The following is a 25,396-nucleotide window of genomic DNA, read 5'->3' as shown; positions in this document are numbered from 1 at the left end:
GCGGCCCGCGAAGTGGTTTCATGTGGCCCGCGAAGCCATCCTGGGAACAGTGAGGGAACGGCCCCCGCTGCCTTGGCCCTGGCCAGCCAGGAGCCATTGTACAATTTTGTGGTGGCCATCTTGGCACTTGCCCCGGTGGACCATGCCTTGGCACTTGCCCCAGTCCCACCCCCTTCTGCCAGAGACCCTCAGATCTGTCCCACTCCTGCCCAGGCCCCCACAGGCACCCTTGACGCCAACGATGTAGAACTGGCCATGCCCACCCAGTAGGCCACACCCACTCCATCCACACCCACCCGGTAGGCTGCACCCATTCTGGCCACACACACCCAGCCCCCCCCAAGGGCAACCACAATGCTGGTGCGGCCCTCAGGGAAATGGAGATTCTTAGCCATCCAGGACATGTTTGTCTTAAAGGTGCTTTTTTTTCAAAAGGCAACTGGACTATGTTTTTTCCTTGAGGAAGAAGACATTTTGCTTCTCATCCAAAAAGCTTCATCAGTTCTGACTGGATGGTGGGGGGAAGATGGAAGGAACTAATGTCTAATTCCATCTTTGAGATCCAGGACAAATCAAAGTCATCTTACAGTTGTCTGTCTATATGACAACTGACTGAAGTGTAATTTGAACATCTTTCTTAAAACACAGCCCAGTGTCCTTTGCAGTATTTAGGAATGTAAGCAAGTTAGACAGCTCTAGCTGTCTGCTTGAAATATATATACCATGTTTCCCTGAAAATAAGACCGGGTCTTATATTAATTTTTGTTCCAAAAGACGCATTAGGGCTTATTTTCCTGTTAGGTCTTATTTTGGGGGAAATACGGTATTAAATGTCTGGCTGACAATCTTAACTGGGGCTTATTTTGGGGGTAGGACTTATATTACAATCGTCCTGAAAAATCATGCTAGGGTTTATTTTCCGGTTAGGTCTTATTTTTGGGAAAATACGGTATTTACTTACCAATTAAATAATGTGAATATTATCAGTATTGAATAATATAGTATTGAATAATAGGAATATTCAAAAATTCTCTCTCTAATAAATTGTGTCAAAGTTGGCTTTTGGCTATTGTAGATACGTTTTATGGGTTTACGCATAGTACTAAGTCAAGGCTCAACTGTGATTTGTTGTTCACTCAATTTACCTTAAACCATGTTTCTTAGAGATCCATTCCAAGAATCCTGCAAGCCACATGTGTGGATGTCCTGTATTTCTATGCACTACAGTGATATTTTTAAACAAATGAACCATCCTTTCTGCCCAAAAACTCATCCCAATTTTGTGATAGTGCTTTTGATTCGTACTATTCCAAAAGTGTTATATTATTCCTTGTGCATTCCTTTAAATTATCATTTATTTTCCTTAATGCCCAAACTCTCTTTTGGATATTTCGGAATCTAGCAATAACTTAGCAGGTATGAAACTAAACTCTTGTTCTATATAAGTGGGTCAGCTTTCTCTTTTTAATTAAGAGGAATATTTGATGAGCTCTGAGCTTTGTTGTTTGCTTGCAGACATTTCATTACCCGACTAAGTAACATCATCTTTTTAATTAAGATTGCAGACAGCACTGCTGGTGATATAATATACACAGATACACACAGAGATTTGTCTCTTTCTAGGCAGTTTTAGGATAACTAAATAAATGTAACTTCTTGCTGTCTCATTAGCCCATATTCTTGAGTTGTTGTCCTGTGTTTTTGGGTCTAAAGTTTGAGAATTGTCAAAATGTTATTAACTACAAACAGAAGCATCCACGGTATCGCTCTATGTGTCAAATCCACAAGATGGCATGGGGGGTGTCCACCATTTTGCAAATTTTAAGAGAATAACAGAGTTGGAAGGGACCTTGGAGGTCTTCTAATCCAACCCCCTGCTCAAGCAGGAAATCTTATACCATTTCAGACTATCTCTTCTTAAAAACCTCCATGGGGTCATGCAATCACCTTGTCAAAGCAAGAACATCCGATGTTTTGTGACCTTCTGCAAAACAAAGTCAATGTGGGAAGCCAGATTCACTTTCCAACCGTGTTACTAACTTAATAACTGCAGTGATCCACTTAACAACTGCATCAAGAAAGGTTGTAAAATGGGGCAAAATTCACTTAAGTGCTATTTTGCTTAGCAATGGAAAATTTTGGGCTCAATTGGGGTCATAAGTCTAGGACTACTGTGTTTCCCTGAAAATAAGACCCAACTGGAAAATATGCCCTAGCATGATTTTTCAGGATGCTTGTAATATAATCCCTACCCCACAAATAAGCCCCAGTTAAAATCATCAGCCAGATGGATGCATTTAGTACCGTATTTCCCTGAAAAATAAGGCCTAACTGGAAAGTAAGACCTAATCGGAAAATAAGACCTAATGCGTCTTTTGGAGCAAAAATTAATACAAGACCCAGTCTTATTTTTGGGGAAAACATGGGTACCTGTATCCTTCTCCCTTCATTTTTAAAAAACTCAATTCTTCTCCTCAGTTTCCGAAAACATATTCCCTCACCATCCTCAGTTGTACTTGCTACTCAAACTTCCACCTATCTATCTTTCTTGCTGGATTTATGGCTCAATTTTATTTCTCCTGGGCAGTGTGCCCTAATGGTGCCCTTCCAACGAGTCTTATATGGAGTCCTAACCTCTTTCACTTCCACCCTCTGAATTAATGGCATCCTCCTTGCCCTTCCCTCTAGTTTAAAAAATCACAGCCGACTTCTTCAGTCTGGTTGTTCCCCAAAGGAACGATTACTGGCGTCAACGGTGAAGGAACTCTGTGATGTAGTATTTACGCCAAGGGGCCCCAGAAGAGGAGTTATAACTGGGAATTACTTCTGAGCTGGACAGGAATTCCGGAGCAATGCAGTAAAACGGGACAGGATTGCTAACTTCTCTTGTTAATGTGGCATCTCTCCTTCTACGGAAGAAAAAAAGCAAGGTTTGCTGTTGCTACAACAGGTTATTATGCAAATTTAAATGGTCCTCAACTTACAACAGCTCATTTAGTGACTGTTCAAAGTTATGGCACTGAAAAAAAAAGACTTATGACCATTTTTCACACTTAACGACCGTCGCAGCACCCTGTTAGTCACAAGATCAAAATTCAGATGTTTGGCAAGTGACTCATATTTATGACGGTTGCAATGTCCCGGGATCATGTGATCAACTTTTGCGAGCTTCTGACAAGCAAAGTCAACGGGGAAGCCAGATTCACTTAACGACCGTGTTACTAACTTAAGAACTCCAGTGATTCACTTAACAACTGTGGCAAGAAAGGTCATGAAATGGGGCAAAATTCATTTAACAAATGTTTCACTTAGCCACATAAATTGTGGGCTCAAGTCGAGGACTCCCTTTATAGCCATCCAAAGCCCTCATTAAATCATTTTCAAATTGATTTTTAACTTGTAAGGCTGCAAAGTGTAACTCCCCTCTTTTTTCTGTTTGTTTGTTTTCATTGAATGGCTAAAATCTTGTAAGATGACTTAAGTCAGGGATAGGCAACCTTGGCTCTTTTATGACTCGTGGACTTCAACTCCCAGAATTCCTGAGCCAGCCATGCTGAGGGGAAAGGAAAAGGTTTCCAAGCTGAGCCATGCTGGCTCAGGAATTCTGGGAGTTGAAGTCCACGAGTCACAAAAGAGCCAAGGTTGCCTACCCCTGACTTAAGTGAACTGAAAAAGTAGGCATAGTATATACAGGGTGCAAAATATCAGTTGACCACCAGATGGCAGCAGTGAGATACAGAAACCACAAACATTTGCTGCCTCTGCAGGCTGTCTGGATATTTACAACCTGGATCTCTTGTGCTAAGAAGACATGTGTTGGAGGCTGTCCAGCAAAGGGAATGCAAAGACAAAAACTGTGTTAATAGTTACACAATTACAAAACAAATAAAAAAGCCACCCTGTTTTGTAATTTTGTGAGAGTATTACAAAGATTTGGCTAATTTTTGCCTGACTTCATCTGCGTAGTTTATAATGCTAAAATGTAAAAGAACCCAAATCGTGTGAGGTTCTGGTGAGCTAATCCCAAAATTTCACAAGATTCTAGACAAGAATTCCCAACTCCTACCGGCATTCTTATGAAATATGGGGTATATTTTTACTTCTAAAACTAAATTTTACATAATGTTGGGGGCCCTTGGAAGCCCACTGAATGAGGAAGGATTGCGTGCCAAAGCACCCATGGGCTTCACATTCCTTGGCTCATGTGAAACCATTTGAAGATGAAGTGATTTATGTGATCCACATAAAGAAACATGTTCAGGACTCCAGGTTGAAAAGCGAGACATGCTCCAATTTCAGACTGGATAAAGGTGGCAGGTTCTATATCTGAACTGGCTTAAAAATAAGACATATTTGGAATCCATAGAAAAGTCTTTACAGATAGTCCTTGCCTTGCAATAGTTCATTTAGTGACCATTTGAAGTTACAATATCACTGAAAAAAATGACTTACGACCATTTTTCACAACCATTACAGCAGCCCCATGATCACGTGATCAAAATTTAGATGCTTGGCAACTGACTTATATTTATGACGGTTGCAGTGTCCTGGGGTCATGTGATCAGCTTCTGGAACCTTCTTACAAGCAAAGTCAATGGGGAATCCAGATTCACTTAACAGCCATATTACTAACGGAACAACTGCAATGATTCACTTAACTGTGGCAAGAAAAGTCGTAAGATAGGGCAAAATGTCCCTTAACAAATGTCTCACTTAGCAACAAAAATTTTGGGCTCAATTGTGGTCATAAATTGAGGACTACTTATATCATCTTGAATGGAGTTTATTTATTTGTATATCGAGTCGGTATCCCGGCTTTTGTACAGCAGCTCAAGAGATCATTCATACCACTCTCTTCTCCTATATTTTTCTCCACAACAATCCTGTGAGGTAGGCTGGGCACAGAGAAACCGACCCAGATCCTGGATATTTCCAGTGCCAATCCAACTTTTTAACCAAGAAGGGCCAATGTAAAAAGACTAAACCTCAGGTTTTTTATCATTTGGAAGCAATAAACAATGATATCCGCCTCAAACTTGTTTTTCCCAGCAAAGTGTGTAAGGGAGAGAATTCCCCAGCCGGACCCACAAAATTCAGAGAATCCCAGTCCCTCCCAGTTTGGGCCATCTTAGCTTGCTGGACTTCCATTTCCAAACAGCCATCCTGTTCAGAGAAGGATTATCGCCCCAGGTGTCCCTTACAAGTCACGAGGTGACGAACACAAATTGCATAATTACATAGTTTGTGTGATCGATGTGATGATGTCAAGCTGCACAGGACAGGACTTGCCCCCCCGGCAGGTGCCTGTTGTGACCTGGGGAAAAAGGAAGATGCTGTTGGCTCCCTGGGAATCAGTTCTTCCAACCTTAAGATCTTGGCTAAGAGAACATCTAAGCACTCAGAAAAAAGTGACTTTTCCAAAGTAACAAATGATCTTGTCAAGTGCAATGCAGAAAAACGTGTTATTATTGCCTTCGCAAGTGGCAGTAAGGAAGAACAAGTAGCAGTGGGGAACACAGAGCAACTGAGTTAATCCGTCTTCCCATTTTATGCAAATAATATATACAAACTGATGTCCTCTTAAAGCAATGGGCTTAAGGCTAAGTAGGCATAATAAGATGTATTTATTTATTTATTAGAGTTTTATCCCACCTTTATTACTTTATATGTAATTCAAGGTGGCGAGCATATTAATATTCCTCCCTTCTCACATTTTCTTCACAACAACCCTGTGAGGTGGATTGAGCTGAGAGAGAGTGATTGGTCTAAAGTCACCCAGCCAGTTTTGATGCCTAAGATGGGACTAGAACTCTCAGTCTCCTGGTGATTGGCCCAAAGTCACTCACCCAGCTGTCATGCCAAGGCAGGACTACAGCTCACTGTATCCTAGTGATTGACCCAAAGTCACTCACCCAGCTATCATGCCAAGGCAGGACTAGAACTCACTGTCTCCTAGCGATTGACCCAAAGTCACCCAGCCAGCTCTCATGCCAAGGGAGGACTAGAACTCACTGTCTCCTTGTGATTGACCCAAAGTCACTCAGTTTGCTTTCATGCCTAAGGTAGGACTACAGCTCACAGTCTCCTGGTTTGTAGTCAGCATCTTAATCCCTACACCAAACTACTCTACTTGCAATAGGAATCTAGCAAAATTCAAACTGATTTATATATGACTGCAATCTTATTTTCTATTATTTTTTCCCATTTATTTGTACTATTGTTTGCTTATTTATTTGGATTCTGTACGATTCTTTTTCCTGGAGAAGCCCAGAATATTTTGCCAAGTGTGTGGTAGGCCCTTAGGGTGGGGAGTCCTCGCTTAATTGTTATAACACTCAAAAATACAGGTACAGTACAGGTGGTACCTGGCTCAACAGTAGTAACTGTGAGAGGGATCTTGGAGTCCTAGTAGACAATCACTTACATATGAGCCAGCAGTGTGCTGCAACTGCCAAAAAAACCAACACAGTGCTAGGCTGCATTAACAGAGGAATAGAATCAAGATCACGTGAAGTGTTAATACCATTTTACAATGCCTTGGTAAGGCCACACTTGGAATACTGCATCCAGTTTTAGTCACCACGATGTAAAAAAGATGGAGACTCTGGAAAGAGTGCAGAAAAGAGCAACAAAGATGATCAGGGGACTGGAGGCTAAAACATATAAGGAACAGTTGCTGGAATTGGGTATGTCTAGTTTAATGAAGAGAAGGACGAGGGTGACATGAAAGCAGTGTTCCAATATCTCAGGGGCTGCCACAAAAAAGGGAGTCAAACTATTTTCCAAAGCATCTGAAGGCAGGACAAGAAGCAATGGATGGAAACTAATCAAAGAGAGAAGCAACCTAGAAGTAAGAAGAAATTTCCTGACAGTCAGAACAATTAATAAGTGGAACAGCTTGCCTCTAGAACAGACATGTCAAACTCACGATGTCACGTGATGTCGCGCAACATATCGGTTTTGCCATTGCCGGCAATGAGGTGGGCGCGGCTTCCGGATGATGCGTCCAGCCCGCGGGCCAGCAGTTTGACACCCCTGCTCTAGAAGTTGTGAATGCTCCAACACTGGAAGCTTTTAAGAAGAGACTGGACAACCATTTGTCTGAAATGGTATAGGGTTTCCCTACCTGAGCAGGAGGTTGGACTAGAAGACCTCCAAGGTCCCTTCCAACTCTGTTTTTTGTATTCTGTAACTTTTGCAAACCACGCAGGTATATAATCATAATTTAGACAGAGTCTCCCCAAATCAAAGTATAAAATGTAACAAAGAAAAAGGAAAGCAAAAACAAATGAGGGACTGGATCGGGGTGCCGCCTCCTTACGAGACGTCTCCCAATGAATTTCTTTTCCTTGCAGTTCTATGTGCTGGGGGTTATTCTGGCCCCAATCCGGGTTGCGTTGGCCTTTGTGGTCCTATTCCTTATCTGGCCCTTTGCCTTGCTGCAAGTGGTGGGACTGTCTGAGGAAACCTTGCAAGAACCCTGCTCGGGATGGAGAAAGTAAGTAATGGCGGGGGACACCTCAGCTCTCCTTTGGGCCCGTTGCCCATGGCCCTCTTAATGCCTCCTCCTTTGTCGCCCTTCTTCTTCCCCATCCCTTTTCAGCACAGTTGCTCATGGTTCGGTCTACTGGCTGAGTCGCCTGATGTTTTTCTTGCTTGGGTTCATGCGGATCCGGGTGCGAGGTCAGAGGGCATCCCGGCTCCAAGCGCCCGTCCTGGTGGCTGCTCCTCACTCTACCTTCTTTGACCCAATTATTTTGCTGCCCTGTGATCTTCCCAAGGTGGTGTCGCGCACGGAGAATCTCCACGTACCGGTCATTGGAGGTAAGGCTGCTTAACATAGCTGGGGATGGGGTGGGAAGGACAAGGAGAACCACATAGGCCAGTCGTGGCGAACCTATGCCACGGGTGCCAGAGGCGGCACTCAGAGCCCTCTCTGTGGGCACGCGCGCCGTCGCCCCAGTCCTAGGCCTTCAGCTGGGTTTCATAAAACCTTTTCGCTTTAGGCCTCCGCTGCTGTGTGCAAAAAAAAAAAAAAAGGTTCAATCAATCAATTTCAACTTCTCGCGGGGAAAAAAAAGATCTTGCAAAGTTGGAATTGATTGATTGAACTTTTTAGTCCCACCCAGTCTGCCGTTACCACCACAGCCACGACCAGCCAATGGGCCACACCCAGCCAATGGGCCACACCCACCCAGCACTCGACGATGCATAAGTGGGTTTTGGGTTGCAGTTTGGGCACTCGGTCTCTAAAAGGTTCGCCATCATTGACATAGGCAGTAGATCTTATCCCAAAGCTTCTTTTTCATGAGGCAACTGGACTTCCTTGTTTTTTCTTTGAAGACGTTTTTGCTTCTCATCCAAGAAGCTTCTTCAGCTGTGACTGGATGATGGGGAATGGAAGGATTTATACTCCTGGTGTACACACACACACACACACACACACATACACACACACACACACATACAAGGAGTGTAAGTCCTTCCATTCTCCACCATTCAGTCAAAGCTGAAGAAACTTCTTGGATGAGAAGCAAAACGTCTTCAAAATAAAAAACAAAAAAGTCCAATTGCCTCCTGAAAAAGGGACACTGCATCCGTCATAAATATGAGTCGGTTGCCAAGCATGTAAATTTTGATCACATGACCCTGGGGATGCTGCAATGATCATAAGTGTGAAAAATAGTCCTAAGTCATTTTTTTTCCACTGCTGTTGTAACTTCAGTCACTAAAGAAATTGTTGTAAGTTGAGTACTACCTGTATTTCGTCCTTTGGGAAAAAGATTTCTCAGGCCAGTTGCCTTAGTACTGAATTTTGCAACAACTTATTCATGTCTTCCCCGTGTGCTCATTCTCTCCAGCCCTGCTGAGATTCAATCAGGCTATCCTGGTCTCCCGCCATGATCCAGCCTCTCGCAAGAAGGTAGTGGAGGAAGTGAAGAAACGAGCAACATCCCGGGGGAAATGGCCACAGGTAAAACTTATTGGAAGACCGGATCCATTAAATTAATTTGCAGTGTGTGTGTGTTAGTCTCTTGATTTGTATGACCTCTTTTTCCAGGTGCTTTTCTATCCTGAGGGGACCTGCTCAAACAAAAAAGCCTTACTGAAGTTTAAACCAGGTAAGGCATCAGCAAGCCTGTTCAACAGGTGTAAAACAATGGATTGAGTTACAAATCCAGTTCATTAGCATTGGTGATTGCCCTGCCTTAAACTAATCAATTAAAAAAGACAACTTTTATGATTGACACAATTAGGGCAGACATGTCAAACATAAGGCCCGGGGGCCGGATGCGGCCCGCGAAGTGGTTTCATGTGGCCCGCGAAGCCATCCTGGAAACAGTGAGGGAACAGCTCCCGCTGCCTTGGCCCTGGCCCTGGCCAGCCGGGAGCCAATGTACAATTTTGTGGTGGCCATCTTGGCACTTGCTCCGGTGGACCATGCCTTGGCACTTGCCCCGGTCCCACCCCCTTCTGCCAGAGACCCTCAGATCTGTCCCACTCCTGCCCAGGCCCCCATAGGCACCCTTGACGCGAATGATGTAGAACTGGCAATGCCCACCCAGTAGGCCACACCCACTCCATCCACGCCCACCCAGTAGGCTGCACCCACTCTGGCCACACCGACCCGGCCCCCAAGGGCAACCGCAATGCTGATGCGGCCCTTAGTGAAATTGAGTTTGACACCCCTGAATTAGGGCCTTTTAATGCCTGCTTTGAAAAGTAAACAGGGTCGCCAATTAGACAAAGTCTAATCTCTTTGGAAAACTGAAAAAAAGAAAAAAAAAGACTTTTTCTCAGAGTTGATTTGGGTGAAAAGCTTGTGAGTATCCTCATCCTTCAACCTTTTAAAATATATGTACCTTAGATTCACCTTCAGCGCTCAGATAAAAAAATGTAAAGAAATCCCTGCGGATTTTACTCCGCTAACCGTCGCCAACTATAAGGGGCAGGGCTCATCTCCATTTCAAGGCCATTGAGCCAGCACGGTCCAAAGACATTTCCATAGCATGATGTCGTGGAGCACTGCTGCCTTTCCACCAAAGTGGTACCTGTTTATCTACTCGCGTTTGCATGCTTTCAAACTGCTGGGTTGGCAGGAGCTGGAGTGAGGACAGAAGCTCATCCCATCCCATGGTGCTCGGATCTTGAACCTGGGTTGACGGCTTTCCAGCCCACAAGCCCATCATCTTAACCACAGAACTACCGCGCCAGATGAGTAAATCTTGAGCATGTGTGCTTTATGTTCTCAGGTGCCTTCATATCTGGTGTTCCCATTCAGCCGGTCCTCATTCGTTACCCCAACTCTCTGGTGAGTTTCCAAGACCTTTAGGAGTCTTAGCATTGTAATAATTACAGACAGGGCTTTTTTTCTCATAGAACGCCCAGAACGGAGTTCCGGCACCTTTTTTGGATGGAACCTTGTAGGGTAGGCAAGGCGGGTTGTATGACGTGTGAGTTCTGGCACCTTTTTTTTTTTTTTTTTTAGAAAAAAAGCACTGATTACAGATAGTCCTCAGCTTACAGCCTCAATTAGGATCAGAATTTTGATGCTAAGCAAGATGATTGTTAAATGAGTTGCGACCAATTTTACCACCTTTCTTTTTGCCACAGTTGTTAAGTGAACCACTGCAGTTGTTTAGTAAGTCACATAATCATTAAGCGATCTAGCCCTCCCCTCCAAATTGGCTTTTTCTGTTGAAAGCCATCAGGGAAGGTTGTATAGGAAGATCACGTGACCTTACAATGCTGAAATACGATAAATACCTGCCAGTTGCCAAGCACTCAAATTTTGATCACGTAACCATGGAGACTTTGCAATGGTCACATGTATGAATATGAGTTGTAAATTACTTTTTTCCATTGCCGTTGTAACTTTGAATGGTCGCTAAACCAACGGCTTAAGTCAAAGACTTATGTGTACCTGATGCCAGAGAGGGCTGGCTGAGTTTTTTGTCTGAATTTCTGAAGCTGGCTTGTCTAGTTCAGCAGTCCCAAACTTTTGGGCATCAGGGACAAGTTCCATGGAGAGAGGTTTTTCCACGGGCTGGAGGGAGTGTGGTTTCGCATGCTGCCTGCATCCCATGGATAGAGCTTCGCTTGTTTGCACAGACCGGTTTCTGGCATGCCATGGCCTGGTGCCAGTCCATGGACTGGAGGTTGGGGACCCCTGGTCTAGTAAATATTAAGCTAGATCAGTGTTTAACTTAGTGTACATGTCAAGGATAAAACTTTGGCAGCTACATGCCTCTGTGTTTCAATTTGTTTTTAGATTAAGGGGGGAGGTGTTACTTTCAAGTGGGTTAGATGGAGAAACGAAACTTCGACAATTCAGCTGAAGACTGTGAGAGCCTGAAGCCTTTTCAAGGACACCAGAACAGGTGTGGATTTGAAGCAGACAGTTCCCATAACAAAGTAAACTTGTTGATATGGACTACATAAGACGTTGGGGGGTTGGCTAAGAAAATTATTGTTTAAGTGTATGAATTGGTGTTGGAACCTCAGAGTTAGTTTTGCTTCAACATAACCATGCAGTGTATTCATTAAGCAGTAAGATTTTCGGAGACGGAATGAACGTGGAGTTTTATTTGGATTCTCGAGTTGGATGTTACAGTACGTTTATTAGTGCTTATAAAATTGGTAGTGGAGAAGCAGTTGAAGATTCATTTCTTCTTTCTCCAGTGATATGTCCCCATTATGGATTATATGGATCTCTATTATGGACCATTATGGACTCATTATATTACGTCCCCCTGATGGACAATGCCACTTAGTTTGATAAAACTAAATACCACCTTTTTTTTTTTTTACAGGATTCAACCACCTGGGCATGGAGAGGACCTGGAGTGTAAGTTCCTAACAATGGTTTTATAATAGTGGCTGGTTATGTGTATTCCTCATGTCAGTGAGACCAAGTCTGAGTCATCTTCCATTTCTTCTTCCAGGTTAAAAGTCATCTGGTTGACTGCATCTCAGCTTTGCACGACTGTAGAAGTAGAGGTAACAAGAAAGATGGGGGAGTTTGTGATCATTCCTCTTGGGGTGATCCCTTGGTGCCTTTTCTGCTTCAAAGTAATGAACTGTACTTTGTCCGAAGTGCCAAAAAAGCCAACACAGTTCTAGGCTGCATTAACAGAGGGATAGAATCAAGATCACGTGAAGTGTTAATACCACTTTACAATGCCTTGGTAAGGCCACACTTGGACTATTGCATCCAGTTTTGGTCACCACGATGTAAAAAAGATGTTGAGACTCTAGAAAGAGTACAGAGAAGAGCAACAAAGATGATTAGGGGACTGGAGGCTGAAAACATATGAAGAACATTTGCTGGAATTGGGTATGTCTAGTTTAATGAAGAGAAGGACCAGGGGTGACATGATAGCAGGTTTCTAATATCTCAGGGGTTGCCCCAAAGAAAAGGGAGTCAAGCTATTCTCCAAAGCACCTGAGGAAAGGACAAGAAGCAATGGATGGAAACTAATCAAGGAGAGAAGCAACTTAGAACTAAGGAGAAATTTCCTGACAGAACAATTAACCAGTGGAACAACTTGCCTCCAGAAGTTGTGAATGCTCCAACACTGGAAGTTTTTAAGAAGAGATTGGACAACCATTTGTCTGAAATGATATAGGGTTTCCTGCCTGAGCAGGGGGTTGGACTAGAAGATCTCCAAGGTCCCTTCCAACTATTCCATTCTACTCTACTCTACTCTACTCTACTCTACTCTACTCTACTCTACTCTACTCTACTCTACTCTACTCTACTCTACTCTACTCTATTCTATTCTATTGATTTGTAGGATTTACATTTTTTTCCTGGAGCTAGAGTCACACTTTTGCTTTAAATATTGTGTTGGAGATCCAATTCCCAAAACAATGGAAGAGAATTTCTATGTTCCGCCCTATTAAAAATTACAATTTCATGTAGCCTTGGGCACTCAGATTCTAGTCTTTAGATTGGCCTACAATTTCTCTAAAGTTGATGCCATTTTTTTCTTTGCGTATTATAGCTCAGTTCTCCAGAAAGCCATTTCCCTTTAATTCTGATTTTCTTTTCCTTTCCAGTTTCTCCCAGTTTATCAACCCAGCCCCGAAGAGGCAGTGAACCCCACACTATATGCCAACAATGTCCAGAAAGTGATGGCCAAGTGAGTTGGAGATGCTTTTCATAAATGGGGAGTTTGGGCTGCAACAGGAGGAAGGATAGGCTCAACATTATAAGAAATGGTCAAGACGATGTTGTGGCTGGTTTGGGGTCCAGGTTGCGTGGGCTGCTAAAACTGAGCTCTGAAGACTTGAGAAGGCACCTGGAAAAACTGAATTCATAGCAGAGGAAGACCAAGGCTCTTGATAGTTGACCAGTCTAGAACAGTTGGCCAGTTCATTAACGTTTATGGTAAAATCCATCAATGCAGGGGGTTTTCCCTTGACCATCTTGCTGGGCTTCGAATCTGATCTACAGGATGCTAGCTTGAGGTCCCTGATGGCTTCAGCAAGAGACTGGAAGCTGTGATTTATTACCTGGAAAAAAATACTGAGGTGTATGGAAAAACTACTGCAGTTTTAAGCCACGTGGTACACGTGGATAATACATTCGTTATCTTGCTTGGTGAATCTTTGTTTCCCTCCAGACTCATCTTCTCCTTATGTTGTTTCCTTCTTTAACTAGAGCCCTGGGGATCCCTGCCACAGAATGTGAATTTGTGGGCAACCTTCCAGTGACAGTAGTAGGACGCTTGAGAGTAGCCCTGGAGCCACGCATCTGGGAATTGGGGAAGGTTCTCCGGAAGGCCAGGTGAGAGGTCACCAGGACAAGGAAAGAACTTTGGTGGCTGCATCTCATCCTTCATCCAGACTTTGCCACAAGACACAACAAGTCTCTTTCGATAGGTTATGGGTCAGCCTCTCTTGCTATTAGGGTGGAGCAGCTGGGGTACCGCTTCTGGTTCTTGGAAATCCATTGACAAAGGAGGGGTAGCTGTTAGTGGACCAGAAATTTGACTAGCATAACATAATCATTGGCACAAGATCTGCTTGGGAGGAGCAAATCAAGTAGGACTCGAATGACACCTGGGAAGGAACCAAGATGGTCCAGGTTGGTGGGTTTAAAATTTCCAGTGTGCTTCACATGAAGCACACTAGAAAATCAGTTGTATGTTTCCTTCCTTCCTTCCTTCCTTCCTTCCTTCCTTCCTTCCTTCCTTCCTTCCTTCCTTCCTTCTTTCTTTCTTTCTTTTCCTTTCTTTCCTCCTTCCTTTCTTCTATGTTTTTATTCTGTATATTGTTACTATATTGAAAAATTATAATAAATATATATATATAACGGTCTGTCACTGAAGGTGGTCTAAGAACCAGTTATAGGGATAATTGAGGAAAATACGATTAAGTAAATCAGGGCTCAGCTTCACTGCTATGGAAAAAATAAATAGAATTCCACTGAAATGGGGGGAATATTTGCTGACTTGCCCAAGAGGACTGTAAAAATGTAAAATAAATAAATTTCTTTTTTTTATCCCCTCCCCCTTTTTCCCTCAGTGAGTAGGCAAATTCATTCTATCCCCAGTTAAGCTAATTTGCATGTTTGTTTGTTTGTTTGTTTAAGTGCTCCGGAAAACCTGTTATCCCTGGATATAGTACTATACTAACAAAAGCAATCTTTTGTTATTGTTCTTTCCTCCCTCAAAGTATGTTGGAAAGAAATGAATTAACTTAAGTTAGAATTCTGATTGTTTGTCACCATAGTAACTCTCAAAAATCTGAAGAGAGTAGGAAGATGTTCGCTGTGGGGGAGAAGCTCCCCCCCATAAAAAAAGAAAAAAAAGACTGAATTCAAAAATGGCCCAGGGACTGAGAAAAAACAGTGCCCTCACCAAATTCCCCCCCCCCCGCACATCCCTCCTTCGTTCTGGTCACAAAAAAGAGCTGAGCATATGCAAACCGCCCCGTGCTTTCCTGCTCACAATAGATGTTAAAAAAGAAACATTTCTGTGTCACATTGTTCAACAAACATATTGTTTCTCTATACCAGACATGTCAAACACAAGGCCCGGGGGCCGGATGCGGCCCGCGAAGTGGTTTCATGTGGCCCCGAAGCCATCCTGGAAACAGTGAGGGAACGGCCCCCGCTGCCTTGGCCCTGGCCCAGGCCGGCCGGGAGCCAATGTACAATTTTGTGGTGGCCATCTATGCTGAAACGCATTCAGTCTTAGCTCCACAAGGCCGTCTGGAAACAGCGAGGAACCAGCCCCTGCTGCGTCGGCCCTGCCCCCTGGGTGCATGCTGGGGAGGTGTCACCCTTTGTGAGGAATGAAGAAATGCACCATCGCCTGGAAGTGGCCGGCAAATGGCCCTTGCCTACTTCACATATCCGACTTGATGGGCTCTGGCGGAGGGGTTTCAGCAGGCAGTGAGGCTCCTCCAGTGGACCATGCCTTGGCACTTGCCCTGGTCCCACCCCCTTCTGCCAGAGACCCTCCGATCTGTCCCACTCCTGCCCAGGTCCCTACAGGCACCCTTGAATCGAACGATATAGAGCTGGCCATGCCCACCCAATAGGCCACACCCACTCCATCCACACCCACCCAGTAGGCCACACCCACCCTGGTTACACACACCCGTCCCCCGGCCGCATCAGCAATGCTGATTTGGCCCTCAATGAAATTGAGTTTGACACCCTTGCTCTATACAGAAGAAAATATGGATACGGTAAGAAATGAGGAGGCTGATCCGGGGGGTGGGGTGGGGATGTCAAATGTGTCATCAGTTTGGAATCCTTGTGTAGCCACAAGCAATCTAAACCCAGCCCCTGTGAATTCTATCGACTCTTATCCAGTGCCAATTTGGCTTGACCAGTAATGGATTGAATTCATGTAAAACAGCATGAAATAAACTTGTAGTACTTTGGAACTCTATCCCAGCTCCTGGTTTCTTGCACCGGAGAGATGCCTCTTGTGGCTGATGCTGCTAAACGGGCTGACAAGCTTCCCGGCCTCATTGGTTTTCATCTTTGCAATTATCTCAATCAACAGATACCTAACTGAGGGGATCAAATACGATTTGGATGCGCTTCCTGTTGGCACTTCAGGGCAGGTGGGACCAAGGGAGCTTGCCCACTGGCTGGGACTGGCCTGTCCGAAAGCTGTGGAGGAGATCTGCGTCTATTTCCAGCAGGTAAGCTGGAACAGGAAGAGGAGTGCAGGTCATCCTCGACTTACGACCACAATTGAGCCCAAAACGTCTGTTGCTAAGTGAGACGGTTGTTACGTTAGTTTTGCCCCATTTAACGACCTTGCTTGCTGCAGTTGTTAAGTGAATCACCACAGTTGTTAAGTTAGTAACATGGCTGCTAGGTGAATCTGGCTTCCCCCATTGACTTTGCTTGTCAGAAGGTTGCAAAAGGTGAGCACACATGACCCCGGGACACTGCAACAGTCATCAATATGAGTCAGTTGCCAGGCATCTGAATTTTGACCACATGACCATGGGATGCTGCAACGGTCATAAGTGTGAAAATCAGTCATAAGTCACTTTTTTCAATGCCATTGTCACTTCGAACAGTCACTAAATGAACGGTTGTAAATTGAGGATTACCTGTATGGAAGAAGCTTGCAATATTAATAATAAATAAACTCTGCTGAAATCAGAGCAATTTCTTCTCCCCCCCCCCAATTGCTCTCAGGTTAGCTTTGTAAAAAGATTTGATTAGCAGGTAGTCCCTGATTTATGACCGTCATTGAGCTTCAAATTATGATTATTAAGTGGGTCACCATGTGACCACGTCCTATTTAACAACCTTTTTTGCGGCAGTCGTTAAGCAAACGTGAATCCGTTGTCTGCAATGGGCATTTCTTTTGCTAGAGACTGGAAGTAAATCCCTGTTTCTAGCCAAGGTCATCATAAATCATTGTAGAGCCATGGTGGCGCAATGGTTAGAGTATAATATTGCAGGCTAATTCTGCCGACTGCCAGCAGTTCGATTCTCACCAGCTCAAGGTTGACCCAGCCTTCCAAAGTCGGTAAAATGAAGACCCAGATTGTTGGCCGGGGAATATATTGACTCTGTAACCTTAGAGAGGGCTGTAAAGTCTTAGTGCTATTGCTAAATTGCGGTCATGCTGCAAACGGCCGTAAATGTACGCTGGTTGCCAAATGCCCAAAATGCAATCCTGTGACCACAGATAAGGCCTGGCCATCAAAACTTCAAATTTAGGTTATAAGTAGCCCAGGGGAGGACCATCATGACTTTGTCACTAAGTGACTGGTCGTAAGTCAAGGATTACCTCTATTGGGAGGTTCCCTGATGGGTTAGGACTGCTTTATAGGAATGATCATTCAAACGTTGGAGAATTCACTGCAAAACTAGTTGAACCTTAAAATTTCATCCCATTACCTAGAAGTCTCTACGTTGGCCTTTGCTGAAGTGTTGTTACAGGTAGTCCTCTACTTACGACCACAATTGAGCCCAGAATGTATGTTGCTAAGTGAAACACATTTGTTAAGTGAGTTTGGCCCCATCTTACAGCTTTGCTTGCCACATTTGTTAAGTGAATCACTGCCGTTGTTAAATTAGTCACACGGTCGTTAAGTGAATCCGGCTTCCCCATCAACCTTCCTTGTCTGAAGGTGGCATAAGATGATCACGTGACCCTGGTTCACTGCAACCGTCATAAATAGGAACCAGTTGTCAAGCATCAGAATGTAAATCACGTGACTCTGGGGAGGCTGTGATGGTCATAAGTGTGAAAAATAGTCATAACTCGCTTTTCTCAGTGCTGTTGTAACTTCAAACGGTCACTAAATGAACGGTTGTAAGTCGAGGACTATCTGTACTGTGTGCGTAAGCTAGAGTGGCTTCTTTCTTCATTTGCCCTTCTCTGCAGTTCAGTAACTCTTTCATACTTCCTGCCTTGATTCCCAGGATTCCAACGGAGACATAGATGCCCGGGAAGTGACCTTAGCCCTGGAAGCTTTACAGGGAGAACATGACCCACAGCAGCTGACACGTCGGGCTTTTGAGGTAATGGCTCTGATTAGCTTCGGTGGGCAAAGGAAATGAGCTTGCAGAAGGCCAGCGAGATGTTTAGCAAGGACTTGGATCCCTGCTGCCCAGCGGATTGTGGGAGTTGAAGTCCTCACACTTTCAAGTTGAAAAACACTGAGTTAGTACTGGGGCAGGGAGGAGGGGAGGAGGAGAAGGAGAAGAAGGAGGAGAAGGAGAAGAAGGAGGAGGAAAAGAAGAAGAAGAAGAAGAAGAAGAAGAAGAAGAAGAAGAAGAAGAAGAAGAANTTTTACAAAGCTAACCTGAGAGCAATTCAGGAGAAAGAAGAAGAAGAAATTGCTCTGATTTCAGCAGAGTTTATTTATTATTAATGTTGCAAGCTTCTCCCATACAGGTAATCCTCAATTTACAACCGTTCATTGAGTGACTGTTCGAAGTGACAACGGCACTGAAAAAAGTGACTTATGACTGATTTTCACACTTATGACCGTTGCAGCATCCCCATGGTCATGTGGACAAAATTCAGACGCTTGGCAACTGGCTCATATTGATGACGGTTGCAGTGTCCCGGGGTCACGCGTGCTCACCTTTTGCGACCTTCGGACAAGCAAAGTCAATGGGGGAAGCCAGATTCACCTAGCAGCCATGTTACTAACAACAACCACCACCACCACCTTTCGTATTGCTGTTAAAAAAATGACAGGGACCTATCCATAAAATTTTTCCAGAGTTAAGCTCAACTCAAAAGCTTTCTATGCCTCCTCGCGTGTGGGAGAGAATTTTCACAGGGTCAGTGAAGTGCAACTGATGGCAAATCTGACCTTTGCAAAACAAGGGAGGGGGGAAAATCCCGCCCTTATATAAGTGCAAGAGGGAGGGGCAGGAAGGAAAAAGATGCAGATGGATTTGAATAGCGTTTCTCTAAATACAGCTTGTTCTTCAAACACAGCTGTTCCCTAGAATTTTTTCCTTTTCCGGCTTGCTAACTTTGTAAACATCACTCTTGTCAGAAATTACAAGATAGCCCTCAGTTTAGGATCAGCAACTGAACCCAACATCTCTGTTGCTAAGCGAGACAGTTGTTAAGTGAGCTTTGCCCCCTTTTACAACTTTCCTTGCCACAGTTGTCAAGTGAATCACTGCAGTTGTTAAGTTAGTTAACACAGTTGTTAAGTGACTCTGGCTTCCCCCTTGATTTTGCTTGTCAGGAGGCCGTCAAAGGGAGTCGCATGACCCCGCGACACTGCAACCATCATAAATATGAATCGGTTGCCAAGCATATGTGTTTTTGATCATGTGAGCATGGGGATGCTGCAGTGGTCATAAGTGTGAAAAGCAGTCATAAGTCACTTTTCAATGCTGTTGTAACTTCGAACGGTCAAGAATTAGAATAGAATAGAACAGTGGTGGCGAATCTATGGCACGGGTGCCAGAGGCGGCACTCAGAGCCCTCTCTGTGGGCACATGCGCCGTCACCCCAGTCCTAGGCCTTCAGCTGGGTTTTATAAAACCTTTTCACTTTAGGCCTCTGCCACTGTGTACAAAAAAAAAAAGGTTCAATCAATCACTCAATTTCAACTTCTCGCGGGAAAAAAAAGATCTTGCAAAGTTGGAATTGATTGATTGAACTTTTTATTCCCACCAGTCTGCCATTACCACCGCAGCCACGCCCACCCAATGGGCCACATCCACCCAATGGGCCACACCAACCCAGCACCCAACGATGCATAAGTGGGGTTTGGGTTGCAGTTTGAGCACTCAGTCTCTAAAAGGTTCGCCATCACTGGAATGGAATAGAATAGAATGGAATAGAATAGAATAGAATAGAATAGAATAGAATAGAATATTTTTATTGTTATTGTGTAACTCACAACAAAATTAAGTGCTCTTCACAGTGCAACACTACACACAAGTAAAAACCACAAATAAGAACACACTTTAGAAACACGCATCCTTCACATTCTATTCACCACTGCGCTGCCCCTAATATTGCACTTCAATGTTGCACTATACTTTGGTATTTAATATGGTTACAGCTCTGGGATAAAAACTATTTTTCAGCCTATTTTTCTTTGTTTTTATTATCCTGTACTGCCTGCCAGATGGTAATAGTTCAAAAAAAGAATGTCCAGGATGAGATGAGTCTTTAAGAATATGTTGAGCTTTCCTAAGACAACGGGAACTGTACATTTCGTCTGGGGGGGGGAGGGCATCCAATAATCCTCTGGCCGATGGTAATAACCCTCTGGAGCACTTTCCTATCTGCTACTGTGCAGCAAGCAAACCACACACAAATGCACAAAACCACACACTAAACGAACTGTTGTTAAGTTGAGGAATACCTGTATTGGATTCTTGTGAATTTCCTGGAGTGGTTCCAGTTCTGGATGTTGGGTGAAGCCCGACATCCAGAATATTTTATCAGTGAGAAGGTCAAAAGTATGGAAAGGAACAAGTTGGTAGACACAGAATAGTTAGCAGTGGACGACATGGTGGACATCAACGTGGACTTCGGAAGAAAAGATCAACAGAGTGTGTAGCAAATCAGGGGCCCAAGATTTAAAGAAGGTGGAGCTAGATAGGTTTTGTGAACGAATTGTATTCAGTGTCTCAATTTCATTCCTTTGTCAATCAATCTCTTATTTATTATTGAATTACAATAAAGTGCTAATATGATTTATAGTCATACATTCATTGGCCCCTTTCCTGTCAACCAGCTATTCTCTGAGGTGGAGACCACGACAGGAAGCTCTTGTCTGCACCAAGATGGATTCTGCGCCATTTTGCGTCTCTTGCTGGGCACTCCAGTTGTGGACGGAGCTGCACTCTATGGCCAACTCTGCACCGAGGACCACAGCCGGGACGGGCTTACCCTTGGTGAGAATGGGGCAGGGAGAAGAACTGATAGGGATGGGAAGGAAACCCTCAACTGTGCACAGTACTAGTAGGTCATCCAAAGGATATTCAAAATCCATGCAGCAAGTCATGGAAGAGAGAAACAGATGGACGGAAATGATATGAGGAGCTGAGAAAGAGGAAAACTGTTATTTTTCTGGCCAGTGATATGTTATGGAAGCCCTATGAGGGAAGCAGATTTGGATGAGAAAGTTTTGGGCAGCTCATAGGCCAGTGGTGGCAAACCTATGGCACGTATGCCAGAGGCGGCCCTCAGAGCCCTTTCTGTGGGCACGCGCGCCATGCCCCGGAGATGGCAACCGTTCCTCTTCAACCAGCCGCCTGCTAACTGGCCGAGGTCCCACATGGCCAGATGCATCCCAGCACCCATGCGCTCGCTGGCCTCTGTGTGCAGGGGCTGATGGTGTCAGACAGCAGCCGCCCCGGCCCCTGCCTCACCTTTCCCTGTGACAATGGCATCCCTGCCTTGCCTTGCCTCACCCCACAGGACGAGCCTCCTGCCCACCACCCCACCTGCCAGAGACCCCCTGGATCTCCCCAAACCCCGCCCAGCCCCCACAGACATCCCTCCCCACGAGCAACATCAAGATGATAACACCCACATGGCCAAACCCACCCAATCTGCCATGACCACCACAGCCACACCCATCCAGTGGGCCACGCCCACCTGGCACCCGGCGATAAATACGTGGGTTTGGGGTTGCAGTTTGGGCACTCGGTCTCTAAAAGGTTCGCCGTCACTGTCATAGGCCATATGCCCCACACTGAACCTTGTTTCTGTAGGCCATGGAGACCTCCAAGATCACGTTTCTAGGTTTAAACAGCAACTCTTCCATTTATAGTTATCTAAGTTGCAGTATGGAAGGAAATGTGGGCAGAAATACACTTGTTTAGCCTCTTTTAAGTTTTAGTTTAGTTTTAGTTTTATTAAATTTATACCCCGCCCTTCTCCCGGAGGACTCAGGGCGGCTTACAGCCAACTTAAGCCTCGCATGTCTATTTTCTCTTTCAATGCCCTCAACAAACACCCAAAAGATTGAAGAATCATTGAAGGAAACATTTGTAGCTCGGGGTTGAAATGAGGAGTCCTTGGTGCTCTCTGAGCTTGGTTGTTTTCTTGCAGACGTTTCCTTACCCAAACTAGGTAACATTATCAGTGCAGAGTAGATGTGACCTACTTCGGGTAATAAAATGTCTGCAAGAAAACCACCAAGCTCAAGAGAGCTCTACGGGCCCCTGAAGTATCATTGCCAACTACTTGTGGCTGTAAGACAGTGGTGGCGAACCTATGGCATGGGTGCCAGAGGCAGCACTCAGAGCCCTCTCTGTGGGCACGTGCGCCATCGTCCTAGGCCTTCAGCTGGGTTTTATAAAACCTTTTCGCTTTAGGCCTCCGCAGCTGTGTACAAAAAAAAAAAAAAGTTCAACCAATCAGTCAATTTCAACTTCTTGCGGGGAAAAAAAAGATCTTGCAAAGTTGGAATTGATTGATTGAACTTTTTAGTCCCATCCAGTCTGCCATTACCACTGCACACACCCAGCCAATGGGCCATACCCAGCCAATGGCCACCCGGCACCCGACGATGCATAAGTGGGTTTTGGGTTGCAGTTTGGGCACTCGGTCTCTAAAAGGTTCGCCATCACTGCTGTAGGAGATCTAAGGTTAAAAATATGGCCTCTGGTTGCCTGTTCCTCTAACCATGGAAGCAATAAGAAAGGTACTCAAGAAAGAAGAGAAATGGCTGTCCACATGTGAACTCTAAAATGTAGGCTCCATATTGTAGAAAGTGGTGGTTGACATGTCGCTTCAGAAGAACCCTGCAGTTTTCTTGGCAGCATTTTTGGGAGTGGTTTGCCTTCTTCAAAGGACAGAGAGAGAGAGGGACTGGCTCAAAGTCACCCAACTGGCTTTGGGCCTAAAGGAGCAGCATCTAATTGAGTTTGACTGATCTCAAAAAAACAGCAGAGCCAAGTTGCACCTGGCTAGTCATTAGATAGACGACTGCTCCCATGTTTCAGGGCTGTAGGCTAGGCTGGGAAGTCTGAAAAACAACCCTGGGAGAAAGCCAATGGCAAACCCACTTCTGTATTGTTGCCATAAAAACTACCCAGGCGTTTTCAGCAGGGGCTGAACTGGATAGGTGGCATCTTTGCCTGGGTCAACCCGTAAGTGATCTAGGCCAGGGCTTTTCAACCTTTTCACCCATTGTACCACTTTTAGGATATGGCAACATCCGAGTACCACCAATCGCCTAGCAAGGTGTCAAAAACTTGATGACCAAAAAAAAGGAAACAAGTGATAAAGTACAGGTAGTCCTTGACTTACAACAGTCCGCCTAGTGACTGTTTGAAGTTACAATGGCACTAAAAAAAGTGCCCCCCAAGCCACAGCCGAGCAAGACAGCGCCCGGTGGCGCTCTTCCTCCTGTCCGAGGTTTTCATTGTTGTGAGCATTTATGTTGAGGATTGGCAGCGGGGGTGGGGTGGGGGGTGTTTGGTTTTTATTCCCCCCGTCTGCTGGGTGGTTGCAGCAGGTTTTGGTCACTTCACATGACCGTGGGACACTGTGACTGTCATAAATATGAATCAGTTGCCAAGCATCTGAATGTAAATCACAAGACCCAGGAGATGCTGCAACATTCCAGTTGATCGGTGCTTCTTCTGGGCTCAGCAGAAGTGCCAGGATCAGTGCTGCTTTCCAGCTGATTGGCGCTTCTTCAGGGCTCAGCAGAAGCACCAGGATCAGTGCCGAGCTCCAGCTGGAGCCTGGTGCTGATCCTGGCGCTTCCGTTGAGCCCTGACAGCCCTGCAGCTCCAGCCATCTCTCACTCAGGCTTGTGCGGTGCTGCCACCGGTTCAGCTCATTCCCCTCCCCCGCTACTTTTCTAGGATGGTCGCGTACCACCTGCCAGGTGCCAATGTACTACAGGTGGTACCCGTACCACTGGTTGAAAAGCCCTGATCTAGGCTGATGTTGAAAAAAAAGCCAAGGGTTTGACCTTCTTGATCCTTGGAGAGGAAACCACGGAATAATTTCTAGGCTAGGAAGTCAAAAACACATCCTAGAAAAACCACAGTGGCAAGCCAATTCTGGTGCTCAGATGTCTTTGGAGATTCTCAACCATCCAAGTCATAGTTCTTCCAAAAGACAACTGGACTTTCTGGATTTTTTCTTTGAAATTCTGGACAGAGAGGACCACTGGTTTGAAAAAGGGGTCAAAGAGGCCATCTATGTTAAAACTGAACGTCCCTCTGTTAAGAAACACCGCCTATTTCCTGTCTACAACACAGTCCTTTCAGCAGTCCCAAGAAGGTTCCACACCCATTTCAACTCTGATTCAGGTGACTCTGAGGGTCCAGACAACCCCCCCCCCCAAGTGGCCTTAGCAACTCTCAGAGAGTTAACAACCAGAAGACTGCAAAGAATAAAAATCATTCCATTCCCCACCGGTCCGTTAGAACTGAAGAAGCTTCTTGGATGAGAAGCGAAATGTTTTCAAAGAAAAAAAGAAACCAAGAAAATCCAGTTGCCTTTTGGAATTACACCTTTGGGATCTTCCTGGGGTCATCTAGAATCATGCTTGGTTCAAGAGAGACTTAGCTTCTGTGATGCCAACCATTGGGAGTCCTTTTATAACCACGTGCTTTGTTTTCCCCTTTTCCATAACCAGGTGAATTCCAGGACTTCTCTCTCCATCACCCCGACTACGCCCGCCTCTTCAGCACGTACCTGCGTCCCCCTCCAGCCTGCGCTCTGTCCAAGCCTGCCCAAGCCTCCACCACTTACGCTAACGGTGTCTCCGCCATCTCTCCCAAAAGCAAGGGTGACTGAAGCCCTCCGCCTGTCTATTAAGCCATGTGTATCCAACGACCGTGACAACAACCCACACCGACACACAGCCATGCCACACCCTTGGCCTCTACAGAGCCTGTTCCTTGCTTGCTCCCTGCTGTCCGGGTGGTTAGGCGGACTGGGGCCGAGATTCCCCCCCCCCTCCCCATCTCAGGGCAAACGAAAATGGGGAAATCACAGCCGCAGGGTGTTTTTTTTTGGGTCGGGGATTGGGGCTTCTCTAGGTTTACTTTAGAGTTTTGTTTGGGGGGGGAGGGCAGGGGGGGGCTAGGATTTTTATCCTATCCTTTATTTTACATTGTTGAGTTTCGTTTTGTTTTCGTCAAGAGGAACGATGAACCGAAGGATGAGATCGTATGGTTTTTGGGGTTTCATTTTCTGTTTTGTAAAATATAAGAAAGTGCTATTTTATATATAAGATAAATATCTATATCTCTAAAATAAATAAATATATATATATATATATAAATATATAAGTATGTATTACATTTTAAAACAAAGATGGTTCCTGGCCTTTTTTTTTTTTTTAAGGCATCGATACGGAGACAATCGTTTGCTATCTAGATATTTTTTTTTTATCCCGTCCAAGGTTGCAAAAGGAGATTAAATATTGCACAGTATTCCTACTACCT

At 44.8% G+C, this 25,396-nt stretch overlaps 1 protein-coding gene across 1 annotated transcript in view; it reads left to right on the top strand.

Moving 5' to 3' along the window:
• The window catches only part of LPCAT4 (lysophosphatidylcholine acyltransferase 4), a 55,880-nt gene extending 30,995 nt beyond the window's left edge, over positions 1-24,885 (top strand). The window contains exons 2-14 of the mRNA XM_015821805.1: positions 7,356-7,498; positions 7,604-7,824; positions 8,862-8,974; positions 9,062-9,122; positions 10,254-10,312; positions 11,814-11,848; positions 11,946-12,000; positions 13,063-13,145; positions 13,667-13,792; positions 16,026-16,167; positions 17,915-18,013; positions 20,713-20,872; positions 24,583-24,885. Coding sequence (XP_015677291.1) covers positions 7,356-7,498; positions 7,604-7,824; positions 8,862-8,974; positions 9,062-9,122; positions 10,254-10,312; positions 11,814-11,848; positions 11,946-12,000; positions 13,063-13,145; positions 13,667-13,792; positions 16,026-16,167; positions 17,915-18,013; positions 20,713-20,872; positions 24,583-24,743 — 1,458 coding nt within the window. The 3' untranslated portion in view covers positions 24,744-24,885. The remainder of the gene's footprint in view (positions 1-7,355; positions 7,499-7,603; positions 7,825-8,861; positions 8,975-9,061; positions 9,123-10,253; positions 10,313-11,813; positions 11,849-11,945; positions 12,001-13,062; positions 13,146-13,666; positions 13,793-16,025; positions 16,168-17,914; positions 18,014-20,712; positions 20,873-24,582) is intronic.
• The last annotated feature ends 511 nt before the right edge of the window (positions 24,886-25,396 follow it).

This window comes from Protobothrops mucrosquamatus, unplaced genomic scaffold (genome assembly GCF_001527695.2).
Source record: "Protobothrops mucrosquamatus isolate PMUCROS unplaced genomic scaffold, P.Mucros_1.0 scaffold1403, whole genome shotgun sequence".
Taxonomy (NCBI): Eukaryota; Metazoa; Chordata; class Lepidosauria; order Squamata; family Viperidae; genus Protobothrops; species Protobothrops mucrosquamatus.
This window is presented reverse-complemented; position numbering and strand designations above follow the sequence as displayed.